A 27947-nucleotide genomic window follows, 5' to 3' on the forward strand; every position below is an offset into this window, starting at 1 on the left:
CATTTTTGGTTTGTTCCAAAATAATAGTCCAATTCTAAAAATAAATAACATTTTTACCAAAATACCCCCTTAAATGCAAAGTAAGGACAAAACTGTCATTTTATAAAATAAAGTTAATGATAATTAATGCTTTTCTTAATATATGTGTTTTTTGTCTGTGAACAATAATATTGGGACGGAGGGAGTATAACATTCCCGATCGTTAACCTCTTATTCATGGACCATTTTTGTCAAAATTTTCAACACAAGAACCTTTATTATAACATTCCCGATCATGTAACGAGTTATATAATCCATATTTTTTTACTGCCCTTGAACCTCTTGTGTGAACCTTTGTAAATTCAATGAACATTGTTTAAAAAAAAAAAAAACCTATATGGGAACACGTGTAACATTACCAATAAATTAATGAAATGGTCCCTATGGTTTAGGTGAAATTATTGGCTTAGTCCTTATCTTTTTTTCTACGTTCGGATCATCCCGATGTATTAGACTTGAAAGGACTATAATGCCCTTATTTATTTCTTTTTTTGACTTATTCTTTATCATTTTTAATTATTTATTACATTCACCATAAATTAAATGTCCCGTCTTTTTCCCTGCTCCCACACTATATCCCTTTCTTCCCCACATTCTTGATGCTCAGGTTGGAGCCACCACTCTCCCGTTACTGGAAAATCCTCATAAGTCGTTCCCATTACCGGGAAATCAACCATCTCCTCCCTTTGAAAGTGATGTTCTTCTATCACTTGATTTGATAGTCGTTCAAGTGAAAGCGTGTCAGATATTAATCTTCAAGTGAAACAAGTGTTAAATAGTTTCCTAATAAATAATGTGTCTCATAACAATATCTCTAAAAATATAGGTATGAATATCTACATCTTGGAAAATGACAACCAATGTAAAAAAATTTGTCACACACACAATTTCACAAAAGTTGTTATTCAAATAAGAAATAGATACAAATTCGTAAATTTTTGGTATTCTTATTATTTAATATATATTTTACCATCGGCCCAAATCAAATAATTTTTTTACCAAAAATGGCCTTTCTACCATCTTTTAACTACTTGTCGAATCATATAGCTAAGAACCAACTTGTGAGGTTTATTTCAAGCGAACATTGTAATCAAAACCGAGTTTCACTTGCCCGTGAGGGAGTTGATTCACACTGTATAATGTGCAGTCTATAAAAGCCCTTGGTTTCTTCGTGACCGGATTAATTATTTTGATTTGATAATGACTAAATTAATAAATTTGAAAAAAAAAACAATTATATGTACGTCCCAAAACATCTTAAAGGAAAGTAGTTCCGGAAATTTGGAATGTAAATTGAATAATAGTAAAAACCACCATTACCTAGCAAAACAAATTCGAGATTTCTTACCTAAGTTTGAAATTTTGCATTACCTTTACCAAAAAAATGATGTTAAAAATCATAATTTAGTTCGGAAATCAAAAAAAGCAATTTTCGAAATTGCTTTATGTCAAAGTCAGAATCTAAAAAAATGTAAATGGTGTTCAAAAAATAAAAAGAAGTTTGAAAATTTTGCAAAAGCAAATTTTCACAAATACTTTATGTCAAAATAGAATTTTGAAGATCTTTTTAAGTTCAGAAATTTTGTTTATCGAATAAGTTTTATGTCAAAATGTTAGTGCAAAATTTGAGTCATTAACATTATATGTCAACAACCAGCCTTTAAAAATCAAGATGGTGATTGTATTTGATCTTTAAAAGCTGGGAAAATGTTAAATTTTAGGGTCTTAAGAATATCAATATACTTTGATATTTCTTGAATCATGATTATATTCACTTTCTGAAATCTGTGATTTAGACCCTATAGTCGGGGTATCACGAAATCAGATTTGGGGTAATCAAAAGAATTTCAATTTAAAAGTCATGTCACTTTTAAATCAGAAACACAAAAAATACCTTGTTGTTTTTGTGTTTTTGAGAGATGAACAAATCAATGTATGATTTTCGCGTATATAAATTCCAACCTTCTTTTTGGAACCAAAAAATGTTATTATACTAGAGGGAAAGTAGTTAAACGGAAGTTACATCTTTTTGGCGCCAAAAACGTTGGTTATTAAGACATAACCTTTTCTAGGAACACCGTCAGGGGCTCTGCCCCTTGGACCCCGCTAGGGGCGCAACCCTTGGAACCCTGCACCCAGGGACGCTGCCGCCGGACCCCCGTTTTCTCGAGTTCACATTTATCACTCCAAATGTGCACCTCGCACCTCCTATCTCGGTTAGTATATGAAACTCGGTCTATCTCATTACTAACAATAATTACATCAAAATATGTTAATAACATTAAAATCACCGATAGAAAATATGTTTAATAATGTGAATATCCAATATTTATTGTTGATTATTTATGTTGTATATTTAGTAGTTTATATTTATATCAAATGTTTAAAAGATCTTTATCTTTAAATATTTTTTTCTATTTAAGCATTTCATAAATTAATAATATTATATGATATTATAAGCGAAAATGTCCAAAAAGTCATCGGGGGAATGGATGCTCGAACTTGAGTTGACTGGAGAATCCCCACGGTGATTAAGGACATGGATGGGGAAACAAAATCCCAAAATATAATATCGTGGACAAGGAGAGGGATACCCTTACAAAACCAAATTTGATTGTGTTTAATATATATATATATATATATATATATATATATATATATATATATATATATATATATATATTTTGAAACAACAAACTAACTAATCTACTCCTAAATAACCACCTATGTCTCCACCGAGACTTGAACCTCTGACCTCTCATATGAGATGGTCACTCCATACCGTCAGACCATTGGCCCTTTGGTATATATATATATATATATATATATATATATATATATATATATATATATATATATATATATATATATATATATATGGCAGAATTTCGTATATACCCTCGTTAAACAGCTAAATATCATATTTGCCCGGCCTAAATTCCAAATATCGTGTTTGCCCTTCTTAATGTTTTTTAATATCATATATACCCAAATCTATTTTTTTTAACTTTTTTAATGATTTTTATTTTTTTTGCCATTTTAAAATCATTAAAGCTAAAAAACATTTGAAATAGACAATTTTGCCCTTCTTCTAAATTCCAAATCATACACACGTTAACGGGGATTATTTTTTCGCAGATTCATCCTTCCGTCTTCCTTCCGATCGCAGCCTCCTCCCGTCTTGCAGCTTCCTTCCGATCGTAGCACACAACATCTGTCTTCCCCCTATTGTCGCGTAATCATATCATCGCATCAGGTAATGTCGACTTCACGCTATTCCTATCTTCCATCTCTTCAATTTCGTTTTTAGGGTTCCTAGTTTCATTTGTTCAAATTCTTTTAACAATCAGATTAGTTATGTTGTATTTGATAGCTTAGTTGTTTTGATTTGAGCTACAGTCAGGTTTCTAGTGAACTTCTTTGTTAATTCGATTTTGGTATTACATAAGCGTACCATGTATTTTGCTGATTGTTAAATCTTTAAAAGTATGTTTTGTTAATTCGATTTTGGTATTAGACCAGCTTACAAATAAGCCTTACATGTCTACGAGGCCAAGAAAGAAAGAGGCAATGAAAAAACATAAGAAAGTTACTGTAGCTCATGAGATAAAAACCATTCCTGATTCTGAAGAACATGAACAAACCACAACTCCTCCTGTTTATGAACCTGAGAAGATCCCAATTCATGAAAATCAATGGTTTAAACCCTTCAAGTGGTAGTGAGTTAGTAATTACAACTTGTTAGAATAATCTATAACAAATTCAGAAGCTCTTTTTGATCATCTTATAGGTGTCTTTTATAAAGAATGTGACTTGTGGTTGATGATTAGATTAGGTTGAGGAACAAAGAAAGAGAAGAGAATGACTGTTGGTTTTATATATTTTTAGTGGAAATCAATGGTTCCGCTTCCTGTTCCTTGTTATCTACTATGTTGTTTATCCATTTTTCTCCTTAAATCTTTTAAGCAAATAGCACCAAATAGCAATAATCTTACCTATTCCCAATTTACCCTTGATGTAATCATAGTTTTAAGTAATTGGTTGTCACCAAACAATGATTTCTGGTTTTATTTGGCCTTTGTGGACATGCACATGGAAGGTTTTTTTTGTCTGTGGGTCTATGTTGGCAAATTTTGTATCATATTATTTCTATTTTCCAAGTGATGTCCATATTAAGGGTTTTTTTAGGTAGACTTATATTAATTAGTATCAACTTTTTTTTTAAATTAAGGTTTCCCCACAACTTTTGAAACCGAGAAAACTAGTACCTGTTGTGATATGTTTTCAGAGAGAATACCTGTTGTGATATGTTTTCAAAGAGATAGAGAGATGCTAATGATCTCATCATATGTATTTTGTTAAACATGGTCACGATAACTAAAATTAGAAACATAGAATACCTGTTGAAAACTAGTAATGCCTTGTTAGCAGCCAGTTAACTAGTTAACAATCTCATCAAAGAAAATGACATCATGTGTATTTTGTTTTAATTAGTAAGTTTGCCATCCTTAATTATTAAGTTTGACATGTTTCTGTGTTGCTGTTGTTATAGGTTTGACATCCAAAGCATAAACTATTTGACCGGCTGAAGGTGGGTTACAAGCCACAAAAGAAAACATACCTAATACCTTCAAATTCACTACATCAAATGAAGAGATATAAAAGCAGGGCTAATTTCAAGAAATAGCATTGAACTTTCATAGTTTTGTAATAGTTAATTACACTAGCAATATTTTGTATCTCAATACTTTTTAATTGTAATATATATAATTTTTGTCCGTAAAGAATATATTTGGAATTAATTATATTTTTAATTGTAATATATACAATATTTGTCCATAAAGAATATATTTGGAATTAATTATAGTTTGATCCCTGTTTTTTACATTTGGCACTTATTAAATTTACACTAATTACTATTTGGTCCTTATATTTTTTAATTTTGCAATTATTACAGGTTGGTGCCTGGACTTTAAATTTGCACTTATTACAGTTTGGTCCTTGGTGTTGAAATTTGCACTTATGACAGTTTGGTCCGTGGTCTTTAAATTTGCACTTATGACAGTTATTAGAGTTTGGTCCCTAGTCTTTAAAGTTACACCATATATACAAATTTGACAACAATGTAAATCCCTGAAAGAAAAAAAATATCAAAATATTTATTTATGTCACATAATAACAAAAAAAAATCCATCAATTGAACCCTAATTAAGAACATTTGCAACTTAAGCTAACAAAATTATCAAAAAGACCAACTAATTGCACATGCTTTTTTTAAGTAGACCCCGAAACTCCCACATCGCCATGCGATTTTGTATTGTTTCCACGTTTCCTAAAATGAATAAAAAATTATTTTCATTGTTAGTATTGTCATTTACTCAAAAAAATAATGGAAATTTAAGTAACCTTTTAGAGGTGGCTGTTTCACTTTGATCGAAACTTTGAGATGCTGGATTTTTACATGTTTTTTGACGGTGTCCATACTCACCACATCGTGGACACTTGTGTCTTCATTTAGGCTCATCCGATGATTTAATTCTATTTTTTCTTGGTCGTCCAGGTGGGCGTTTGATAATAGGTGGATATATTTTCTCCCCATTTTTTTCCGCGCATTGATCCTGTCCGGGCATCGGAGCAATTTGAAAAGCATATGCAGATTTAAATTTCTCTATAGTGAAATAGGGATCAACATATTTGTCCCAGTTAGCATCCCTTATAAAAGCAATAAAAGCCGCTGCATGTACATATGGTCGACCCTGAACTTGCCACACGCGACAACTACATTTTCTTTCATCTAGGCTGACCTCCCAACGTGTTCCCTTGTACTTCACTTCAGCTTGATTCTCACAACTTCTAGTAACTTCATATTCACCCAAGTTCTATATGAAAATTAAAAACATATATATTTTAGATATATGTATTATTGAAGTAAAAATTAAAGCAAATATAGTCATTCAACTTAATTATTTAACATGTTTACCTTAGCGGTGTCGTTGAGATGATTTTTAGCAATAGGAACTAATACGCCATTCCATGTACTCACCAAATTCCTTTTCTTATCAAACCGTTTCATAATCTTTTCCCTAATTGCGTCAAGGAGATCAAGCACAGGTTTATAGCGCAATTTACCAATCCAAGAATTAAATGTTTCTGAAACATTATTAGTGATGTAATCACACTTGGAAGTAGTTCCAAACTTGCTTCTACTCCAAATTTTTTTGTGATTAGTATTTAGATATGCAATGACATCTTCATTTTTATCACTAATTTCCTTTAATAACCTATCATGCTTGGTAGGACGATAGGTTTTCGCAGCAGCCCATATTTTGGTGTTAAAGAAGTCACCACGAAAGTGTTTCTTGAAGTTGCTATATAAGTGCCTTATACATTCTCTATGCTCAACATTAGGATACACATTCATGATGGCTACTTCTAACCCTTTCTGCATGTCCGATGAGATAACAAGACCATTTGGGGTTCTAATTGATTTTTTGAGTGAGTCAAGAAACCATGTCCATGATTGTGTGTTTTCTGATTCAAGCACACAATATGCTATTGGAAAGATAGAATTGTTACCGTCAATACCAGTTGCAGCGGCTAGTACACCATTAAACTTTCCTTTTAAATGACAAGCATCAAGACCAATATACGGACGACAACCAGCAACAAACCCTCTAGAACAAGCTGCTAAACAAATAAAAAACCTTTTGAAAAGTTTCTTTCCACCAACTTTGTCAAAGTCAATTTCAACAACGCTTCCTTCGTTCCTTTGTAATAGTTCTTCTCTAAATTCGTCCATCTTCATGAAAGAGTCTTCCCACTTACCATACATGTCGGTATAAGCTTGCTCTTTCCCTCTAAAAACTTTTAGGTACGGCACGTCAACATTGTAAGTTTTCATAATCCAATTTCTAAGCTCATATGGAGAGACATCCCCATCAGATTTCAACTTGTCAGTTACTACATTAGCAATCCAACCTTGAGTGGCACGCTTATTGCCACCTTTGTTGCTTCGAGTGCAAGTATGTACTTCTACCATTTTCTTAACCTAAAAAAAAGAATTAAATAAACGTAAATATATTTTTAATATAAAGCATGTTAAATATAACTTAACATATACACTTACTTCAAAGGTAACTTCATCTTGTGTAATAGAAGCATGAATTCTCCACTCACACTCTAGGTTTTCACATCTTGCTGTGAATCGTGTGGGGTCACTTTTCTGAATGTAGTAGTTAAACTCATTTATGACTGCAAAGTGGTTCAAAGCTCTCCTAAAATCAACCACATTTTCAAATTTTGAGCCGACTTCCATTCTTATACTATTCTTACTAAATGAGTTAACTTCATCATCATCATTCACTATACCGTCTTCATTATCAGAACTGAGATGAATATGATAGCTTTCTTCACTAGGACAAAGGTCTACATCATACTCATCGTGTGGTTCATCTCTGTTGGCACACGAATGGTTAGCATGAATATTGGAGCCGAGGTTATTCTCTATTGTCACATAAATGGTTGCTTGTTTCTCGCTTCCATACATGCTAAGCATAGCCATGAACTTTTTATTAGAATCAAGCTCAATAAACGATTTGTCTGGTGCATACTTGTCAACATAAAGAATAGAAAATTTTGGGTTGTTCTTTGATGAATAACGCTTTATCACTTCTTCGTGTAGTTGACTTAACTTGTATAAAGTTGTATCTATGTGGATACATTTTTGAGAGCCAAAACAATATATTTGCCTACAACTGTTCTTCATTAGCCGAAAGTAACCCCCATATTTTAATTTTAACTTGAACTTGGATGTTGGTATACGCCTGGAATTGAAACTAATTAGAGAAACAATCATACAATTTTGTAAAGGTTTAATAAATTAAAATTAAGATATTCACATAAACATACTCGATCATTGGAGATGTAGCCCTGCTTTCCCATATTGGTTTTGATGTGTCATGAAGGGTAATATCTTCTGTTTGAGAATGATCTTCGGACATTGGTTTGTATCGCGTCTATAACGGCCTAATTTTAAATCCACAATAAGAAAAACAGATATAAAGGTATAACAAATACCAAATGTATGCTTTATAATTCATAAAGAATGTTCAATTCAAAAAGAATTCATATTGCACATTAGTTCATTACTTGTAATCAAACATTCAATGACAAAGAAAGCCAAGAAATAGTATGCAAAACGGTTTTAATTCAACAATAACAAAAAACATATAGAGATAACCTGTTGATTGTAATCACATTCATTTTTCAAATTATATCATCAATTGTAATAACATTCAATGATTAATTGACAAACAAAGCCAACAAACAACCTAGTGATTGTACCCGATTAGCCAACAAATAATATGCAAAACGGTTTTAAATAATCATGAACAAAAAACATAGAGATAACCTGTTGATTGTAATCACACTCATTGGACATTATATCATCAATTGTAATCACATTCAATGTTTAATTGACAAACAAAGCTAACAAATAACCTACTGATTGTATCCGATTACACATGTGTTGATCACACATTCTCAGGTTTTAAGTTATTCATCTGTTCTAATCATGAATGTAATGTTCAATTCACAAATAAAGCCAGAAATTAACCTGAATAATCGTCCTGATTGCAACAAGGAAGAGGCGACGAGGCTGAAAAGAAGTCGACGCTGTGTTTTTTTTTATCGATAGGTACTTCTGCGATCACAGCAACAGCAACAGGTAAGGGTTTATGCGATTTAGAGAGTAAGGGTATTCTTGTCCATTTAGTTATTTTTTTCATTTGTAATGATTTTAAATTGTAATAAATGATTATTAAATAGTAAAATCTATTTAAAAATTAGATTTGGGTAAATATGATATTTTAAAACATTAAGAATGACAAATATGATATTTAGGGTTTGGGTCGGGCAAATACGATATTTAGATGTTTAGTAGGGGTATATACGAAATTCTCCCTATATATATATATATATATATATATATATATATATATATATATATATATATATAGGGTGAGGTTCAATAAAGAACCATAATTAACCAATGAACCAATGAACCAATCTTTTTTTTCAACTTTTAGAACTTATTTTTTATCAAAAAAAAAAAAAAAAAAAAACTAAAAATACAGAAATTCATAACTTTTTATCCCTTTTCCAATGATATTAAATTCGATTTTTTTTAACGTCAAATCCACAATGTGAATCTTTGAAAATTCACAATGTCAATCTGGATTCACACGATGAATCCGAAAAATATTTTTCACATTCACAATGTTAATATATGAACTTAGATATTTTTAGATTTTTTTTTTCGATAAAGAATAAGCTCTAGAAATTGAAAAAAAGATTTGGTTCCTTGAAGAACCAATAATTATGGTTCTCTATTGAACTTTTCCATATATATATATATATATATATATATATATATATATATATATATATATATATATATATATATATAGGCTTAGATTATTCTATTTAAACTAATTATTGTGTTATTGTATGCATAAATGTGAGCCAATCATTTTACTTAATTTAAGAAAGTGATTAATATATATTATTAAATTAAAGATAATTGAAAAATATCATCTAATTTCATTCTAAGGGTATTTTAGACAATTGAGATAAATTTAAAAAAGGAAAATTCCATATTTTTTGGGATAATTAACTCTCTTGATTTTAAAATTCTAATTTTTTTAATTACTTTAATTTTAATAATAACGTAATTTTTTTAATTAAACCCGATTTTATTCTGTTAGAATCATATTCTCTACGAATTTTAGGATAAATATTTCTATTAGAATGATATTTTATGAGAATGCCAACACCGACTAATAACACATTTTTGGATACAACTTCAAATTTTTCATTACATTCTTAAAAAAGTAAGAACTTTATATAATAGTCTATGACAATGAAATACCCACTAATAACAATATAAAAAATATGTATATTATTCGACCTGAATATTCTAGCAGAATATATTATTACATATACTCCTATCATTCTATTGTAGATTATTCTATCAAAAGAATAACTCTTTCCTTATCATCCATGAAATTAGACATTTAACGAAAATAACTGCCATGAATCAAATCATGTAAGAATGATATTCTCTGAGAATGCTTAGAATCACTTTCAAATTTGCGGTCCGTTCTTCAAGCATCAACTTCTGTCAAAACAAAACCAGATTGTAGTTTAGATTCCAACAGAATTGGAATTCATGATTCCATTCCAACAGAATCGGAATTATGTGCATCAACAGAATATGGCAATTTGCGAATAGGTTCACCGTCTCCAATATCCACATCAAACACGTATTTACAAGTTTTTGTGGTATCAGTACAAAAGGGCAAAACTGGAAAGATACCTGCTGCCCTTGTAATGCGAAAGTAGAGAAGCATATCCCTTAGGTTCTTGGGTCTCAGCTATCAAATTTTTATGTGCAGTCCAAACACGTGCAACTCCATCCGATCTGCCTTCGATCCATTCTTCTTCCCCTTGATTGGACTGCCGATGACGAACAATGTAATAAGGAGGGGCTCGCCAAAGATCGATTCCTACCCTCGTTCATAATCTCCAGCCACCGCCGGAACTTCCATCGACCGCAACTACTTCACCCTCCTTAATCTGTGGTTGCTAGAGATGAGATCAAGAAGGCCTAGGGCAGATCATCGAAGATTGATGCCGCCTTACCTCGCGAACTGCTTCTGCTTATTTGTCAACGAAGATCTCGTCGATTGTCCCCATCGATCGACTGATCCCTTAGCTCGATCTAATGAGCGGTTGAAGAGGAATGGGTACATTCAGATTCAGAAACCGATTTCAATTATTGATGGGGATCGGTGGAAGTGGTGAGGCGTTGTTGTAAATCGAGGTGGTGTACGTCGATGGAAGTTTTTTTTATGGTGGAATAGGGTTTTTGATAGTGAACGGCCGTGTATATAAGAATGAGAAGAAATTAGGTCAAAGTCAAAATATCTAGCATAGTTATAGGAAGTATTTGTGGAAGTTATTTATAAAATTACTTTATTACCCTTATTTATTTATTTAATTATTTAATTTTTTATTTAATTTTGATTGGCTCATATTCATACATACAATAATACAATAATTAGTTTAAACATCTGAACCAACTCTCTCTCTCTCTCTCTCTCTATATATATATATATATATATATATATATATATATATATATATATATATATATATATATATATATATATATATATATATATATATAGGGTCTTTGCGAAAATGCAAATAATTTGCGAAAACGCGAAAACAAGAAAAACATATGATATTGTGTCACCTCAACATTATATTTTGGAAAATAATTCATCCAAACTTTGAAATACATGATGATAATCGATGATAGATGAGAAATTGTTTCATATTAGCAAAGTATAATTTTTAACATTTTTATTATGAAAACATGAATTTAAAAATGATTAAGGACGTAAAAAAAAATTATTAAAATTGAGTGACTGGTGCATTAGACATGAAGTCATGGACTTAGAATATTTATTAACATGATTTTAGAAGGTCGTAAGGAGAAAATGAATGAATACTTACATATCTATTTCAATGATTATGTAAAATCCCTAGATTATTGGGTAAAGAGTGGATGAGAGCCAAACAACATTCAGTTGCATGTTTGATTTCTCGACTATCTACCACAACAAGGTAACAGTTGCAATTACGGTGTCTTTGTTTGTATGTGGTTAGATGCATTAAGTGGTGGTAAAATAATGACAATAGAATCAGATGAGAAATATTATGTAAATGGCATATGAGAAATATTATGTAAATGCCAGATGAGATTATATCAATTGAATGACTATGAGTCTATGACACGTTGTGAACAATGAATCAATGATGTATATACATTTTTTTTGGTTATATAGGAAAGAAAGTCATTTAAATATTACACTAGATATTACATTATTTAACAACTAACTATATTTTCGTCCCATGTCCGAAATTATAACAAGTACGTTGTTTTTTGGTATTCAATAAAACATTATCTAAGTTGATTAACATTTTCAAGATAACCCCATTATGCCATAAGTTCATGAACCTCCTTATCAACACAGTTAATTCATTTTCCACAAATTTGATTTCTTTCTTAGTAATTAGTATTAATAAACCTATTTAATCATTTTCATCTCTCGTAACAGAGCTTCTACATATGCGTTAATTACCTTACTCTTTTTTAGTCCATTTTGTGGTCTTTCTTCAACGTCCTTCATATTTGCGAAAATATAATCGGGCTTCTAATGTGAACATGGTTCATCCGGATGATCTGAACACTATCGGAACAATATCATTGGATGTGTTAAGATCGGAACAATATCACTCTTTGTGTTCACAATAATATAAGTTTATACCAATGAACCTTGCAAATCCTTTCCCTTTCGAGGCCATCGAAGGAGATAATTTATGAACAACACTTGAACTTAAAACTTCTTTTACAGATAGATATAGGAAATTGATAGTCAAATTGCTAGACCTATCGTACCATCTTATAGATGTAAAATTCATGGAGTTTTTGACAATATTAGAGTGATTGAAAAAAGTATTTACAATTTTAGTGTGCTTTGCAAAATATTTACCAAAATACTATTCCTTTAGATTGAAAACTAATATTATTGTTTAAAGAAAAACACTTTTCTTTTTTCACAATCCCATGAACGAGCGTCAACAGAAGGGAAAAAAAACGAGAACTCAAACTAGGGCTCCACTCCGTCGCTCCATTGTCGCTCCTCCACCCCATCGCCAGCCACCTGCAGTCTTCTCCACCCGTCGTCGGCCACCTGCGGCCTCCTCCACCGTCGCCGGAAACCTACGGCCTCCTCCACCCGTCGTCGTGATTGGGTGAAGGTTCAGGTGAGGGATTGTTGCCTAATTCTTTGAAGATTATATCTTCTTGTATTAAGACTGTGTCTACTAATGCTAGCACTGTTGTTTGTTCCACCGGTGCTTCGCGGCTTCGATTGCAGCTTTCGAAGACGATGAGAGATCGAGTGTTTGTTTTTCTGATCGACATTATATACTTTACTATATGTGTTAATTAATTGTCTGTTGAGTAATTTTGGTTGTACGATTAGAATAATCATGCTGGAATGATATTAACTGGAATACCTCTTTGCATCGACATGTTTGTTAATTACAACTATGTGCAATCATGAGTTGATTTGTGAATTTACAAGTCCATGTGACGGTGTTCATGCATAACAGGGCAGTAGAATGCTATTGGAGTCTGGACAGCATTTGTTTATAAGTAATTAATATTAATCCATGAATGTATGATGCAAAGCTAAATAGAAATATGCACCATGGGAGCTGATGTATGACAATATGAAAATTTTCATTTTATGTCCAGTAAGTGTCTGCAGAGTATCTTTGGTTGTATGAATAAAATAAATATGCTGGACAAGATCATACGAAATAGCTCTTAGCAAGTGTCATGTTTGTTTATTACAAATAAGCTCATTTAAGAACTTTAAAAAGTTCATATGATATTATTTGTGCTTAATCGGACACTCGATTGCTCTAGTATGTCTTCAAGTTTTATAAGTACATAATTTTATACAAAGATAAATGGACTTCTACATCATTAGGACACTAGATTGCTCTAGTATGTCTTCAAGTTTTATAAGTACATAATTCTATACAAAGATAAATGGACTTGTACATCATGTATGTTGATATATGATTCCTTTTTTGGTTGTACACTTTTATGATTGAAGTAAGTATATTGGATCAGATTAAATGATTATCATTGTGTTTGTTAATTACAACTCTCTATAATTCATGTCATGTTGTATAAGAAAAAATGATATTAAAAAAAACAAAAATAAAAAAAGATAAAAATAAATGTTATTTAAAAAGAACAGTAAAAAAACTGAAATAAAAACTATTACTTAAAAAACAAAAAAAATCGTAAAAAGGTGAAATAAAAGAGAAAGAGAGAAAATTCAGATATTAAAAATAAAGAAACATTAAAGAAAACTGAAAAGTAAAGAAAAAATAAAAAGAAATACTATTTTCGTAAATAATTTTAAAACAACACTAGAATGGTAAATATTTTTTTCAATCACCCTATTATTGTCAAAAACTCAAAATTCATGGGAATATATTAACTTAGCAAACATCATTCGTAGGTGTACAATTATGGTTGTTGGTAAAATAATGATGTTCGAGTAATTCGCGAGACCATATACATATTTGTTATTCACGTTGTGTACATTGTACAATGATTAGAAGTAGGTAAAACAAGAAAAGGACAATGAAAAAGAAAAAAAGTGGTCTTTGAAATATAAATGGGTTCTAAATATGATCATTTTAGCGAATCCATCAGAACCAAAATAATAGTCTAGTTTAATACATTCCAAATCAATTAACAATTTTGGAGGTGTGTGTCAAAAGGATTGTCGATTTGAAGGAGAAAGTTTTGGCATTTGTCAATTTGTTACCCACAAAGGTTGATTAAGACGATGCATCTGATTTTCAAGGGGTATTGTTGGGAAAGGTGGGGACAAATTGGAATAAGAGGTTAAGGATTCATTGCATCTACTTTTAATTGCCTCTAAGTTTCGTTATTGTAATTCAATTAAGTCAAACTTTGGATTCTCCATTTCTTTTAAACAACAAAAAAAAAATATCTATAAATACAAGTAAGGAGCTAACAAAAGAAAAACTATAAAATCATATAAATAAGAGTTAGATTTTTCGACCAATCAATCTAGTTCAAAGAATTCTTAGTATGCCTATTGAAAATCCGAACAAAAAATTAAAGATTTATAAAAATTCCATAACGCCCAACAAAAAATAATCACTAGTATCGAAGGGTTTTCTTGGTAACACAAAAAAAACGCAACAAATCAACTGTCAGCTCAATATCACTTAACAAGACAATATCCGTACTTATATACTCCTATTTGATATAATGTTTTATGAAATATATACTTTGATTAAGTATTTTATTAGTCGGGAAAATGACTTACAAAAGTAACCATCTTTGTCGCTTTGTTTACATTTAGACAACTTGTTTATTTTGTATACATTTGAGTATTTAACTTGTTATATGTGTTCACATATTGCCATTGTTACCGGCTATAGCAGGTGACAATGGTAATATGTGAACAAATTAACAAGTTAAATGGTTAAATGTGTACAAAAAAAAGAAAGTTGTTTAAATGTGAACAAAACAAAAAGTTAATTACTCTGATAAGTCATTTTCCCCACTTTTAATAGCAATTTATTTTTTCATATTTGTTTGTATTATTTTTTTCAAACATTATTTTAAAAATATCCATAATTTCCTAAATATTAATTAAATATTTATCAATTTTAAACTTTACTTTTTAATTAATAAATATATTTTTGTTTTGTGAAATGTTTTATATAGCCTCTTATGTTTTTTTTTTCTTTTGTTTTGAAGCATATACAATATATATATATATATATATATATATATATATATATATATATATATATATATATATATATATATAATATTTTTAAAGTAAATAACATCTAACAATAAATTTAAATAAATTAAATATGTAACAATAAATATGGAGAGTCTTTTAACAAATTAAAAAAAATTACTTACCAAATAAAAAAAAACAAAAAAATCAATATAATGTAAATGTTGTAAAATTTTTCCAACTTTTTAATGCTTTTTTACTTAGAAGTTTATAAACTTTTAATTTTTTTAATACAACGTTTTAAACTAGTATTTAACGAAAATATTTTAAAATGTTATAAAAAAATATTAAATTGTTAGACAAAATTTGTGAAACACTTTAAAATATTGTAAAGAAAGTTTAGAAATAAATATATGAAAGTTATAGAAAAATTATATAAAAATGTAAAAAAAACAAGTAAAAAACTTGTACGAGAATTTTAAAACATTTATAAAATATTTGGTTTAAAAGCAATTGTATTAAAATTATATGAAAGTATAAAAAAAGTTGAAAAAAAAATTATAAGCAAAGTTTAAAACATTGTATTAGAAAAACCTATAAGAAAAAAATATCATAAAAATGTTGTAAGAAATTATAAAATATTTTAAGAAATTTGTAAAAAAAATGTGAAAAATATCATAAAAATGTTTTAAGAAATTATAAAAAAATTTAAGAAATTTGTAAAAAAAAAATTGTTCACATTTAGACAACTTTCTTTTTTTGTATATATTTGACCATTTAACTTGTTAAATATGTTCACATATTAAACAAGTTAAATTGTTAAATGTGTACAAAAAAGATGAAGTTACCTAAACGTGAACAAGACGAAAAATTAATTACCCTCACAGGTCATTATCCCTTTATTAGTCACATTTATACTTTTTTTGTTAGGCAGGTGGGTGTGGGCTCCACATTAAGCTTGGCAAGCGCGGCGCACACCGCGCCGGCCCGGCGGATTGCCGAGGTCGGCTCGGTTTCTCGGTTAATATCTGTCGAGTGTAATTGACCAATGGGAAAGAGGGGGTAGCTGGCATCGGCTATTTCTATATAATTTTCCTTTTTTCTTTTAAAAAAATCTCCTATAAATACTACAATCTTAAACCATTTTAACTCATCAACATCAATTTACAACTCATATACACTCTCTCAAAATGTCGTCTTCGTCATCTTCATCGGGCATGTTTGATGCCTTATTTGAATGACTATAGAGGTTATTCAGGAGGCGGAGCAGATGATCGAGCAACTACAACAAGAAAATGCGGATAATGCACGTCGGAGGAAGAGAATATACATACAAAGATTTTGTGAGACGGCTAATGAACGACTCATGCAAGATTACTTTGTGGATGACGCAAACTTTAAACGATATTGTTTTCGTCGCCGAATCTGTATCCATAAATCTTTGTTTTTGCGTATACTCAACGACTTCATGGCAACGTGTCCATTTTTTTAACAACGTCGAGATGCTAGAGGTACAGTTGGTTTTACTCCTATACAAAAATGTACTGTTGCACTTCGTCAATTAGCGTATGCCACTTGCCCCGATGCACTATAGGAGAACCTTAGGATGTACTTCACGAACTAGCCTTCAAAAAAATTTCATGTATGTCATGAGATTATATGGTCCACGATATCTGCGCAAACCTACTTGTAGTGACATCCAACAAATGTATGCTCATCACTCAAACGTGCACGACTTTCCTGGAATGTAAGGAAGCCTAGATTGCCTCCACTGGGCATGGGTTTGTTGTCCGAATGACCAAAAAGGGTAGTACACCCGAGACGATCATGGTTATCCAACCGTTATACTTGAAGCGGTGGCCTCACAGGATATGTGGATATGGCATGCATTCTTTGGCTCAGTTGGCTCCCTTAATGTCATCAATGTTCTTAACATGTCTCCGTTACTTGACGACATGTACAATGGGACTGCACCCAACTTCTCTTTTCAAGTAGCTGGAACATCGTATAGGAACAGGTATTATCTTGTGGATAGGATCTATCCGGAGCTTGCTTGTTTTGTGAAGTCATTATCTTGTCCAAATGATCGCAAAAGGTTGAAGTTTAAGAGTGCTCAAGAGCGGACGAGAAAGGAAGTTGAACATGTTGGATTAGGTGTCTAAGCCCATAACTATTTTTAGTATGTGTTTGATTTGATTATGAGCATCAGGGCCGATCCTAAGGATTCAGATGCCCAGGACGAGCCGAAAAAAAGGCCCTTATCCCTAACATGTAATGAATTAATTATATAAATTAAAGTTTTTTAAAACGACGATAAACTTTATAGCAATAAACATAGAAAAATCATAGTATTTTAACGAGTAATAACATATCGTAATATTTAACCGACAACCCGTATACAAAAAATAAAAATGGACTATATATATATATATATATATATATATATATATATATATATATATATATATATATAAGAAATTTAAATTAAATGCTGAATTTTCATAAAGAAAAACTTAAAAAAATAAATTAAATTAATAAACAAAATGACAAGTATAAATTTATAAAGTTGAGGGGCTAAATATAAAATTTTTTGGAAATTGATTTAGTAAAGAGAATTGATATGTAGAATAAATTGTTAAGTATGGATCATATATAAAGGGTAGAAATTGTAATTTGAAATATTTAACACATATGACGTGTTCGGCACGGTGCGTTTGGGAGCGTTTGAGAGCTTCTAGCTTCTAGCGTTTGACAAAACGCTCCGTTTTGAACAGAAAGTCTCGTTCGGCACTACAAGCTTCTAGCGTTTAGTTTAAACAAAACGCTCCAAATCCAAATGCTACTTCATTTATCGTTTAACAAAACGCTACAAGCTACAAGCTACCCGCTACAAGCCACCCGCTACCGACTAATTTTGCCGAACACGCCCATAACCATCCTTATATGGAGCCAAATAGCCAATGATATCAGCCTATAATGGAATGAAGTTGGAATAAGCCCACGTTAAAAAAGTAAACTTGATTTTGGAAAGAATCCAACCCGCGTGCGTACTGTATTTAAAAAAGCGGCGGTTTAACCAGCTGAGCCAAAACATATTTGCTTTAAAAATCTGAAAATATAATATATATTAATATCTTAATTTTATAATTTTGTAAAAGTCGGGCCCTATTTTTTTCGGGGCTCTGTGCGGCTGCACATCTTGCCTCCTTCATGGTCGGGCCTGATGAGCATGGTCCTTTTGGGTTGCCTTCACTCGTACAACTTGATAGGATGACAAGTGGAGAGAGAGAGAGAGAGAGAAAGTATGATTTGTTATATGAATAATAAATTGGTATTCATAATGGTTTTATTAATATATTACAAGATTAATATATTATTTGGAAATCATACTATTAATTAGTAATTTTGAGATTAAAGGAACTGATTAATAATTGAGGGACTGTTCTGCAAATCATTGATAGTTGCAGAATTGGGCTGATTAGACTCCTTAATTATGGGGTGGATGAAATCCTATAGGAGGCCCTATAGATTTTGTCCAAGGCCTCTTAAGGAGGTGTCAATGGATTGTTTGTTGCCTAAACAAGGTATTAGGGTTTCCACCTAAAAACCCTATCAACCACAACTATATATAAAGAACCCCTCTATATGGATTTTCGGCCTATGCATGCTTCTTGGAGTTGCCCTAGCCGAATTCCACCTCTCTCCTAAGTTATCTTGTTGCATTGGGTGTTTGTGACTCCATTAGAGGTGCAACACTTGGGGCACTAGGCTTTCAGAAATCAAGATCAAGAAGGATTATACTTGTTATTGCTACATAACAAGAAAGGTAAGCTTCTAACCCTAGGTTATATGTAAATTTCGAGTTGTGTATGCTAGTCCATAGGGTTATTGCTTTGGAGTTAATAGTTGTATGTTCAATAGAGAAAAACTTAGATCCAAAGCAATTAGGGTTGCATGTACACCACAGGAATGTTGTTATGCTCAAAACTCATCAGTGGTATCAGAGCCTAGATCGTTTTTCTATTGAATAGATGCAAAAATGAACTGCCAAAAGATCAAGAAATCAAAATTTTGGCTATCTGACTGCTGAACTCGATGAGTCCATGTATGGACTCGACGAGTTGTATGAACTCGACGAGTTCCATAGTGGACTCGACGAGTCGTCTGATCTGCTGCCGGATTTTTCGATTTTTTTGGCCATGTTTTTATTTGGATAATTACCATAACTTGTTTTTAATGCCTAAATTCGATTTTTATGATTGGTATGAGATATCCTTATCAAATATGATGGATTTGCTTAAATATGGATATTATAATATTATTTTGATTCAAATATTTAACCTAGTAATTTTGAAAAAGTTTTAAATTATACCATTTTGGTTTTATAGTTTAAATTTGAAATTAAAAGTTTTATTTTTTGAAAATTTAAATAGTTAAACCATAATATTTTGAAAAGTTTCAAATTTTGCCCTCAAGTTTTGGAATTTAAAATTTGATTAAAAGGTTTTAATTTTTGAAATATTAAATTCTAAAACCCTAGTGCTTTGAAAAGTTCAAATTACACCCTTATGGATTTATTAAATTAATTAAGTGTTGAATTAAAAGAGAGAATTAATAAATCCATAGTCGTATGGTTTAAGTTTAATCAAATTAAAAGTCTAATTTATTAATAGATTAAACCACTTAGTACTTTAAATGTATAAAATACACCATTATACTATATAAAATTAAAGGTCTAATATATTATATATGTATAAGTAAAAAGTCAGTCTTACCGTTAGTAGGTTTCATTCACGAAGTTGGTCTATAAGGGGTGTTTAAGGAAGCGACCTGTAAAATGACCGTCATTGGGTATCCACTCTTACCCACCGCACCCTTGACTAGTGGAGCGTCGTTAGCCGAACGGGTAGGATAGAACACAAACTTCCATTATAAGTATAATGAAATACGAAGTAACTAAACGCTTTTATAAATTCCCAAATCTTAGTTACTTTAGGAAAAATGTGAATTTGCTGCTAATCCATGAAATTACACATTGCACCTTGTTGGTCGTTAGTGGAGCGTGTGTGGTTAACCGACACACTAATATGGGACTAATGAAGGATGATAATGGGTAGGTCATAGATTATCATAGATCAATGGAGCGTGTGTTGTTAACCAGCACATTGATTAGGTGATAAATGTCTTCGAGAGTACCAAGCTAATTTGCGTGGTTATTCACACATTGTTTGTGATCATCGGTATCCCAGTCACAAACTTGAAGGGCATAATCGAGATTAAAAATGTCATTGAAAAGTTCAATGAATCTCAAAGAATCTAGGAATTTCAATTCATTTAAAACCTAATGTTCATTTTCGTTTTTCAAGGTGGAAATTGGTAAATCGTCATTTACCTACCTTCAAATATTTTGCAATTGGATTATGGCATCCCTCTTCCGAATTGTAGACTATTGTGTTGGGTCCTAGCCTTAATAATTCATTTGGTGTTATATTAAGGATTGAATCAACTAGCTTGAATTTCTCCCTTTTGTATATGTCTAATTCTAACAACTCTGGTATTCCCGAATCTTTTGGAAAAAGCTTTCCACATGAAGATGATGTTCCACGATTGAATCATGGAAATGGAAATCATTATTCACTTCCTCCACTTCCTCCAATAGTTCTCCCTGACCCACGTGTTCGTCGACGTGAAAAGTTCAAGGTCACTCAAACCCTATTGGCAAGCAAACACGAAGATGGAAAATCTATATGTGCTCACATCTTGGAGATGGAGTTGCATATTGACAAGTTGGGAATGTATAACGACCCAAAAATCAGGGGTAAAATTTTCATTTTTAATATAACCTACACATAGATATCATTTATTCCAATCATTCCAAAAAATTGTTAATTAAAAACATTTATCAGAGTTCATCCTAAAATCATTCATTGCAAAAAACATGGGTGTGTGCGCTGCGATCAAGCTGAGCCATTCCTTTCCAAAACAAAGATACCTGAAACCATAAACGAAACTGTAAGCACGAAGCTTAGTGAGTTCCCCAGAGCATACCCTACATAATCCACATAATCACATAATCCATACCAGCTGTAACAACTACATAAACCTTATCAATCACACAAGCCATGCATACAAACATATAGGGATGCCTTGGAAACCCTCCACATGGTCTTAGCCCACTGTCATACCAACCATACATATAAGGATGCCCTGGAAACCCTCCAGGGTCTTACTCCGGGTGCCATGGGAACCCCTACATGGTCTTAGCCCAATGCCATGGAAACCCTCACATGGTATTGACTAAGGATGTCATGGAAACCCTCCAAGGTCTTACACCGTAGTGCCTCGGGAACCCCCCGGGGTCTTCCATGCAAGCATCACAAAGACAACTAGCATATCACATACCACATAATCAACTAGCATACCACATAACACGAAATCAACTAGCATCCCACATAACACAAAATCAACTAGCATATCACATAATGCATAATGGGCCGGCCTTGGTGCCTTAGACCCATTGGTATGGTGAGGAGACTCACCTCGAACGCAGAAGCTTCCCGAAATAAATCCTTAGCTGCTACCCTGTCCACTTCCCGAGCTATCAATACCAATCAATATACCCAATTAGCAATTGGGTCCCATACCATAATCCATAATCCATGCATGCGGTAAAATTACCATTCTACCCATGGCCCAGTATGATCCAAAACTAAGGCTCAAACCAAAACAAAAGCCCAACACCATAATGTCCATAAAACCATCAATGGCCTAATTTTCCAAATTGGGCTCGAACCTTTCTAACGGACCTTATTCTAAAGCCCAATATTCTCTTTAGTCAATAATCATGACCCCAATTGGCTCACGAAGGCCCACAACAACCTAATCCAAGAATTGGCCCAAACAGAGGCCCACAATGTGAAGTCCATTTCTATATTGGGCCACAAGGCCCAATAGGCCCAGCTATTCCAATATTGGACCAAGATACATTCAGGCCCAACAAACATCAAGTCCAGTCCCAAAGCCATTAGGGCCCAAAGGTCTGAAGTCCACTAGGGCCCAAGTCCTCCTGAAAGCGTACGCCCAGCGTACCTCTTCTATACGCTTAGCATACTAGGCAAAAGGGTTGTACGCGCAGCGTACTACATTGTACGCCCAGCGTACAAACGACTGATGTACAAAATCCATTAAGTGCTTAATGCTTCAAACCAAGGGACCAAATTACAGATCTGAGCTCTACCTAACGTCTTAATCCATAAAGTCACTGACTTGGTGACTTATATGACCCACATGAACCCAAAATCAAAGTATAACAATCTACTTCCATGAAAATGACCATAACTCTTGCATGAATCCATTAAGACCTCCAAGATGGCAACTTTCTACCTTAGGGACTTAGTTAGCACCAAGGGTGGCAACCCAAGCCTAAAAACGGATTTGTAACCATAAAGCTCAATTCTTGGGACCAAAAAGATCCAAAAACTCAACATAATAGATCTAAGCATTCAATGGTCCAGTTCAGAACTGTATACCTTCATCAAGCTGAAAATGAGTCACAAAATCCAGATCCATAAGCTTCTTCTTGATATCCATCTTTGCATCTAACTCCACCTTCTTGAAAATGGGCCAAACACTCCAAAAATGGACTCCATAAGCTCAAAATGCCACCATGAATGGTATAAGACGATTTTGAGGGTTTAGAGCGGTGGAGGTTGAAGATATTAGGTTTGGGTTATGAGATAAGGAGTTTAAATAGGGTCCAACACCCTAAAATAGGGTTCTGATCTGACTGGAGTACGCCCAGCGTACTCCGAGGAACATTCGCGACCTTCCTGGTCAGTACGCCCAACGTAATCCAAGGTACGCCCAGCGTACTACCTTCTTTGCTAGTACGCCCACCGTACACTTTGTGTACGCCCCGTGTACTCGGCTAAGCCTGAAAACCACGAAACTTCCGAAGGGCATAACTTCTTCGTTATAAGCCCGATTCCGACGATCCTTATATCCACGGAAAGGTGACGAGAATCCCTACACTTCTAACAACTCACAACTTCCTTAAGACCTTCCGAACAAAAATCCATTTTCCATAAAAGCCCGAACTGCCACATTACTGAAATACCCTTAGGCTTCAAAACATGAACCGAACACCCATATCACTTCTAATACATCACCCGCACCCAAAAGGGCCTAGATATTACCTTCCCAAGAGCCATAATCCTTGTAATGACCGTCCTTCGAGCCACAGCCTCAGACTAGGAGTCAATTCGGAATAGAGCGTTACGACTCTCCCCCACTTAACTTAGATTTCGTCCTCGAAATCATACATCACCATCCGTGACATACCAGACAACCTCAGAAACACAGCCACAAACCGAGAACCACATCCTTCCCAAGGCAACTGAAACTAACCCTCGTAGGGTTCTACAACACGGAGATGAATTAATTCCTTGCAACCTGATCACTTCTGCTCCATCTGAAATCTTAAGTCTCGAGATAGTCTGTTTCCCTAACAGACTGCCCACATCGAATCATCATCAAACTGATTTCACAAGAAACCAATCTAGATAGAATACTTCCCACTCGAAATACCTTGAGGCTTCCAAAAGGACAAAATTACCGGTCAACTGCGACTACCGAATAACAAGCAATTCCACGCACTGACCCCAAATCACTGAAGTCACTCCAACTCCTCTTGCTGCCCCATAGTTGCTTTCCTGAAGACCAACCGGGACCTCTCTGGTCCCAAATTGACTTCCACGGTCTGATACACCAGACATCTACCCGATCACTGAGATAGAAGCACATGCACAGCAGTCCCACATGATCTTCGAAGGATACATCGTCTGACAATAACTGCCCTATCTATACAGCCACTCATGGCTCCTTCCATCCATTTGATCCATCCGATCATGATAGGCCGACAACCTGTCACCACTGAATCCAGCACAAAAGGTGAATCCTACCAGAATAACTGTAGTCTTACATCATACCCGGTCTCTTTCAACCTACCGTTTCCTGATTCCAATTATGTTGTGACCTACTCACAACCTTGCAAACTAGCCCACCCTGGCCTAAATCATCTGAACTAATCTGTGAATGCTACGGCTACACCCACAGACTTACAACACTTCCCACAGTATCTGGCTGCTAGCGAATGCTATGGAACCCCCGTAGTCTTACAACACTTCCTGCACAATCTGGCTGCTAGTGAATGCTACAGAACCCCCGTAGTCTTACAACACTTCCCGCCCTAACATCAACACATCCCAAAACCCTTACCCCTAACCTATCAATTCGAATTGCATACAGAGTCGAGCACGCACTCGACTGAACACCCCAACTGAACTCAATCCATGACCGGAACCCCAACTTGATTCCCCAAATTTTTCTATCAAGCACCAATGAGACGCGGTTCATATGCTGGGAAATTTTACCGAACTCCAAACTCACACAACCCTCAACCCAAATAGCCACTTCGGCCGCTACTTTTCCTCGATGAGGATGAGAAACCCATCCCAGTTTCATACCTGCCCCTGTCCTGCACACCTGTGCGATTCTCCCCCAACTAGAATCGACTAAGTCCGCTTGGTTCATGAAAATTGAAGGATTCTCAATCCTTCTTACGTTCCAATAATCAATCTGCTGACGACCGATGCTTACCAAACTAGTGCACCATAAGAAACCCTTCCCAAAACAACACAACTCCTGAAAAGCAGCTAACACTTCTCGTATCCCAACAACATCAATGAAACGTCCCAAAAACACGGTATGAAAATTTCATTTAATTTAATAATAAAAACCATAGTCGATAAACATCATATAAAAATCATAAGCAATGTATCTCAAAATATTATAACAACTGTCAAATATATCAGAATATAAACATCCCAGGCTGAACAAATGGTGTGTGCACTGCAATCTTCCCGAACTCCTCTTTTGAAAACTGAGTACCTGAAACCAAAACTAAAAACTATAAGTACAAAGCTTAGTGAGCTCCCCCAAACTACCACATACCATACAATAACACATAAATCACATAATGGGCCTTGCCCACTGCATCGGGCCCCGCCCGGCATCAGACCGAAGTCCGGCATAATTTGGGCTCCGCCTACTGCATCGGACCGAAGTCCATAATAACTCGGGGCTTGCCCACTGCATCAGACTAAAGTTCGGAATAACTCGGGCCTTGGTCACTGCATCGGACCGATGTCCGGAATAACTCGGGCCTTGCCCACTGCATCGGACCGAAGTCCAGAATAACTGAACATAAAATTTACATAAACATGTAACGTAAACATATAACTACTGCATCGGGCTTACCCGGCATCGGACCGAAGTCCAGAACACAAAGCACAAAACATAAACATGCATGAATCACAAAGACATCAAGCATACATAGCTACTTCTCGGAACCACCCCGACATCGGACCGAAGTCCGGAACTACTATCATCTAAACGGGTCGGCATTGTGGCCGTAGACCTGTTCCTACTGGAAGGAAACTCACATCACACTGCTAAAGTCCCGCTGATAAATCCATAGCTGCTCGATGACAGATTCCCGATCTGTCAATATGAAAATAACATCCAATTAATAAATGGGTTCTATCACATATCCATAATTTCCATGCTTGGGGTAAAAGGCTACTTTCCCCTTAACTTAGCTTGATTCAGTCCCAAGGCCCAATCCAAAGGCCCAAAGTCCGACTATGGCTCAAAGCCCAACATATGGGCCAATTTCCCAAATTGGGCCCAAGCATATACATGGTCCTATTCTAAGGCCCAATATCATATAATCATTAAGGCCCAAACTATGGACCAATTTTCCAAATTGGGCCCAATCCATCATATGGGCCTTACCCTAAATCCCAATTAATTACTCTAGTCCATTTGATTATTCTTGGATGGCCCAACACAAAGCCCAAGTGAAATTAGGGTTTCACATAAAATGATGATTAGGGTTAAGTGTTTCTTACTTAACCCATTAAGGGCTTAATCCATTAAGTCCTTTATTCTGCTAGATAAATGATATGGAATAATTTGGGCTTAATACACAATCCAATCCCAATGGCCCAAAGGTGGGTCCAATAAGTCCAAGGCCCAAATACTCACAATTAGGGTTTTCTAAACCCTAATTAGGGTTTCCACCAACCATGGCCCAATAGGCCCAAAAATAAATCTTTAAGCCTATTAGGATTTTGCTAGGTCTATTAGGGTTGTTTGTGGGGCACCACCCACTACCACCTCGGGTAGTGGTGGTCAATGGCGGCTCACGGCGGCGGCCACCACCTTACGGTGGTGGTTTGAGTTTCTTTTCATTAATATTTTGGAAATTACAATTACAATGCTTTACTCATGGATAAACACACACTAACTAACTAACACACACACACACACAACCACCCTAGTGGTGGTCTGCGGTGGTAGAGGGTGGCAGCCACCACCTCATTGTGGTGGCGGTGGCTTTTCCCAAGGATTCCGACTAAACAAAGCACATGTTAGGAGTGTCAAACCCACAAAATAAAGGGTATAATAATATTAATATAGAGTTCAAATCACTGCTCTTTCATATACTAAAAATATAGTATAGAGTAAGCAGGGTCGGTCCACAGGAACACGGGACTTCTTATCTTGCCAAATTCTCACACATAATACAAATGGTATTAAAGTGGGGGATTGTGTTTGAAATAGAATTAAACTTCATAAATAAACAAGATTGATGGTAAAATTCAGTAAAAAGAAATACATTTCCGATTCTGATTCTTGTATATGTATTATGTTGAAAGATATAATTGAACTATGATCGTGTCCTATCTAGGTTGATAATTTAGATACTAATAAGCTCTAGTATCCAAGTTGACAAAAGTGTTTTATTCAAAACAAGTTCTTCAAATAAAACTTCATTTAATTGGTTTAACTCAAATAAGTTCTTTCATTAACCCATTAAATGACTTTATGATTTTGTAACAATTACCAACAATGTTCAACTTTCCTCTTAAGTTTGGGAATATGAACATTTAATCTTTGATTACACTTATTTTGGTTTGTAACCAATTAAGTGTGTATTACTAACATCAATTCCTAAAACATATACGAATTTTATAATTTGATTAACTAGATTGACAAGAATCATAATTCATTTATCAAATGAATAAGAAAACAAATCAAACATATGATTAAGATCAAATCAAAGATTACTAGATTTAAACACAATTTAAGTTCAAATTATAAACTTAACAACACATACTAAGAATTCAGAACCGGAAATGATAAAAGAAACTAGCCACACATAATTAAATTCAAATTGACTTACAAATGATGAAACCAAAAAGTAGCAAAATGTTCTTCTTCTTTCAAGAACTCCCAAAATGCAGAGAATATACTAGCTTCTATGATGTTTTTTTTGATATGTTGTTGTGTATATTCTTCTTCCAAGCCCATCCTTTTATATCTCTCAAAAGCAAAAAGGTGTTA

General features: G+C 33.7%; 1 protein-coding gene across 1 annotated transcript; it reads right to left on the bottom strand.

The window, feature by feature from the left end:
• Nucleotides 1–5549: 5549 nt before the first annotated feature.
• LOC145122115 (uncharacterized) lies at nt 5550–8039 on the bottom strand. Its single transcript, XM_079057775.1, has 4 exons — nt 7948–8039; nt 7166–7862; nt 6020–7087; nt 5550–5918 (listed from the first exon to the last, which is right to left on the bottom strand). The coding sequence occupies exons 1-4, from the start codon at nt 8037–8039 to the stop codon at nt 5550–5552; spliced, it is 2226 nt and encodes a 741-aa protein (XP_078913901.1).
• Between the last annotated feature and the right edge of the window lie 19908 nt (nt 8040–27947).

Source organism: Lactuca virosa, chromosome 6 (assembly GCF_052849685.1).
Source record: "Lactuca virosa cultivar CGN04683 chromosome 6, Lactuca_virosa_CGN04683_v6, whole genome shotgun sequence".
Taxonomy (NCBI): domain Eukaryota; kingdom Viridiplantae; phylum Streptophyta; class Magnoliopsida; order Asterales; family Asteraceae; genus Lactuca; species Lactuca virosa.

What these genes read in the sequence shown, in the direction of transcription:
- LOC145122115 (XM_079057775.1), bottom strand. Translation starts at nt 8,039, where the DNA reads ATGTCCGAAGATCATTCTCAAACAGAAGATATTACCCTTCATGACACA. An exon ending in GCTACATCTCCAATGATCGA is followed by an intron (nt 7,863 to 7,947) that starts GTATGTTTATGT and finishes TTTCAATTCCAG; the next exon opens with GCGTATACCAACATCCAAGT. An exon ending in AAGATGAAGTTACCTTTGAA is followed by an intron (nt 7,088 to 7,165) that starts GTAAGTGTATAT and finishes TCTTTTTTTTAG; the next exon opens with GTTAAGAAAATGGTAGAAGT.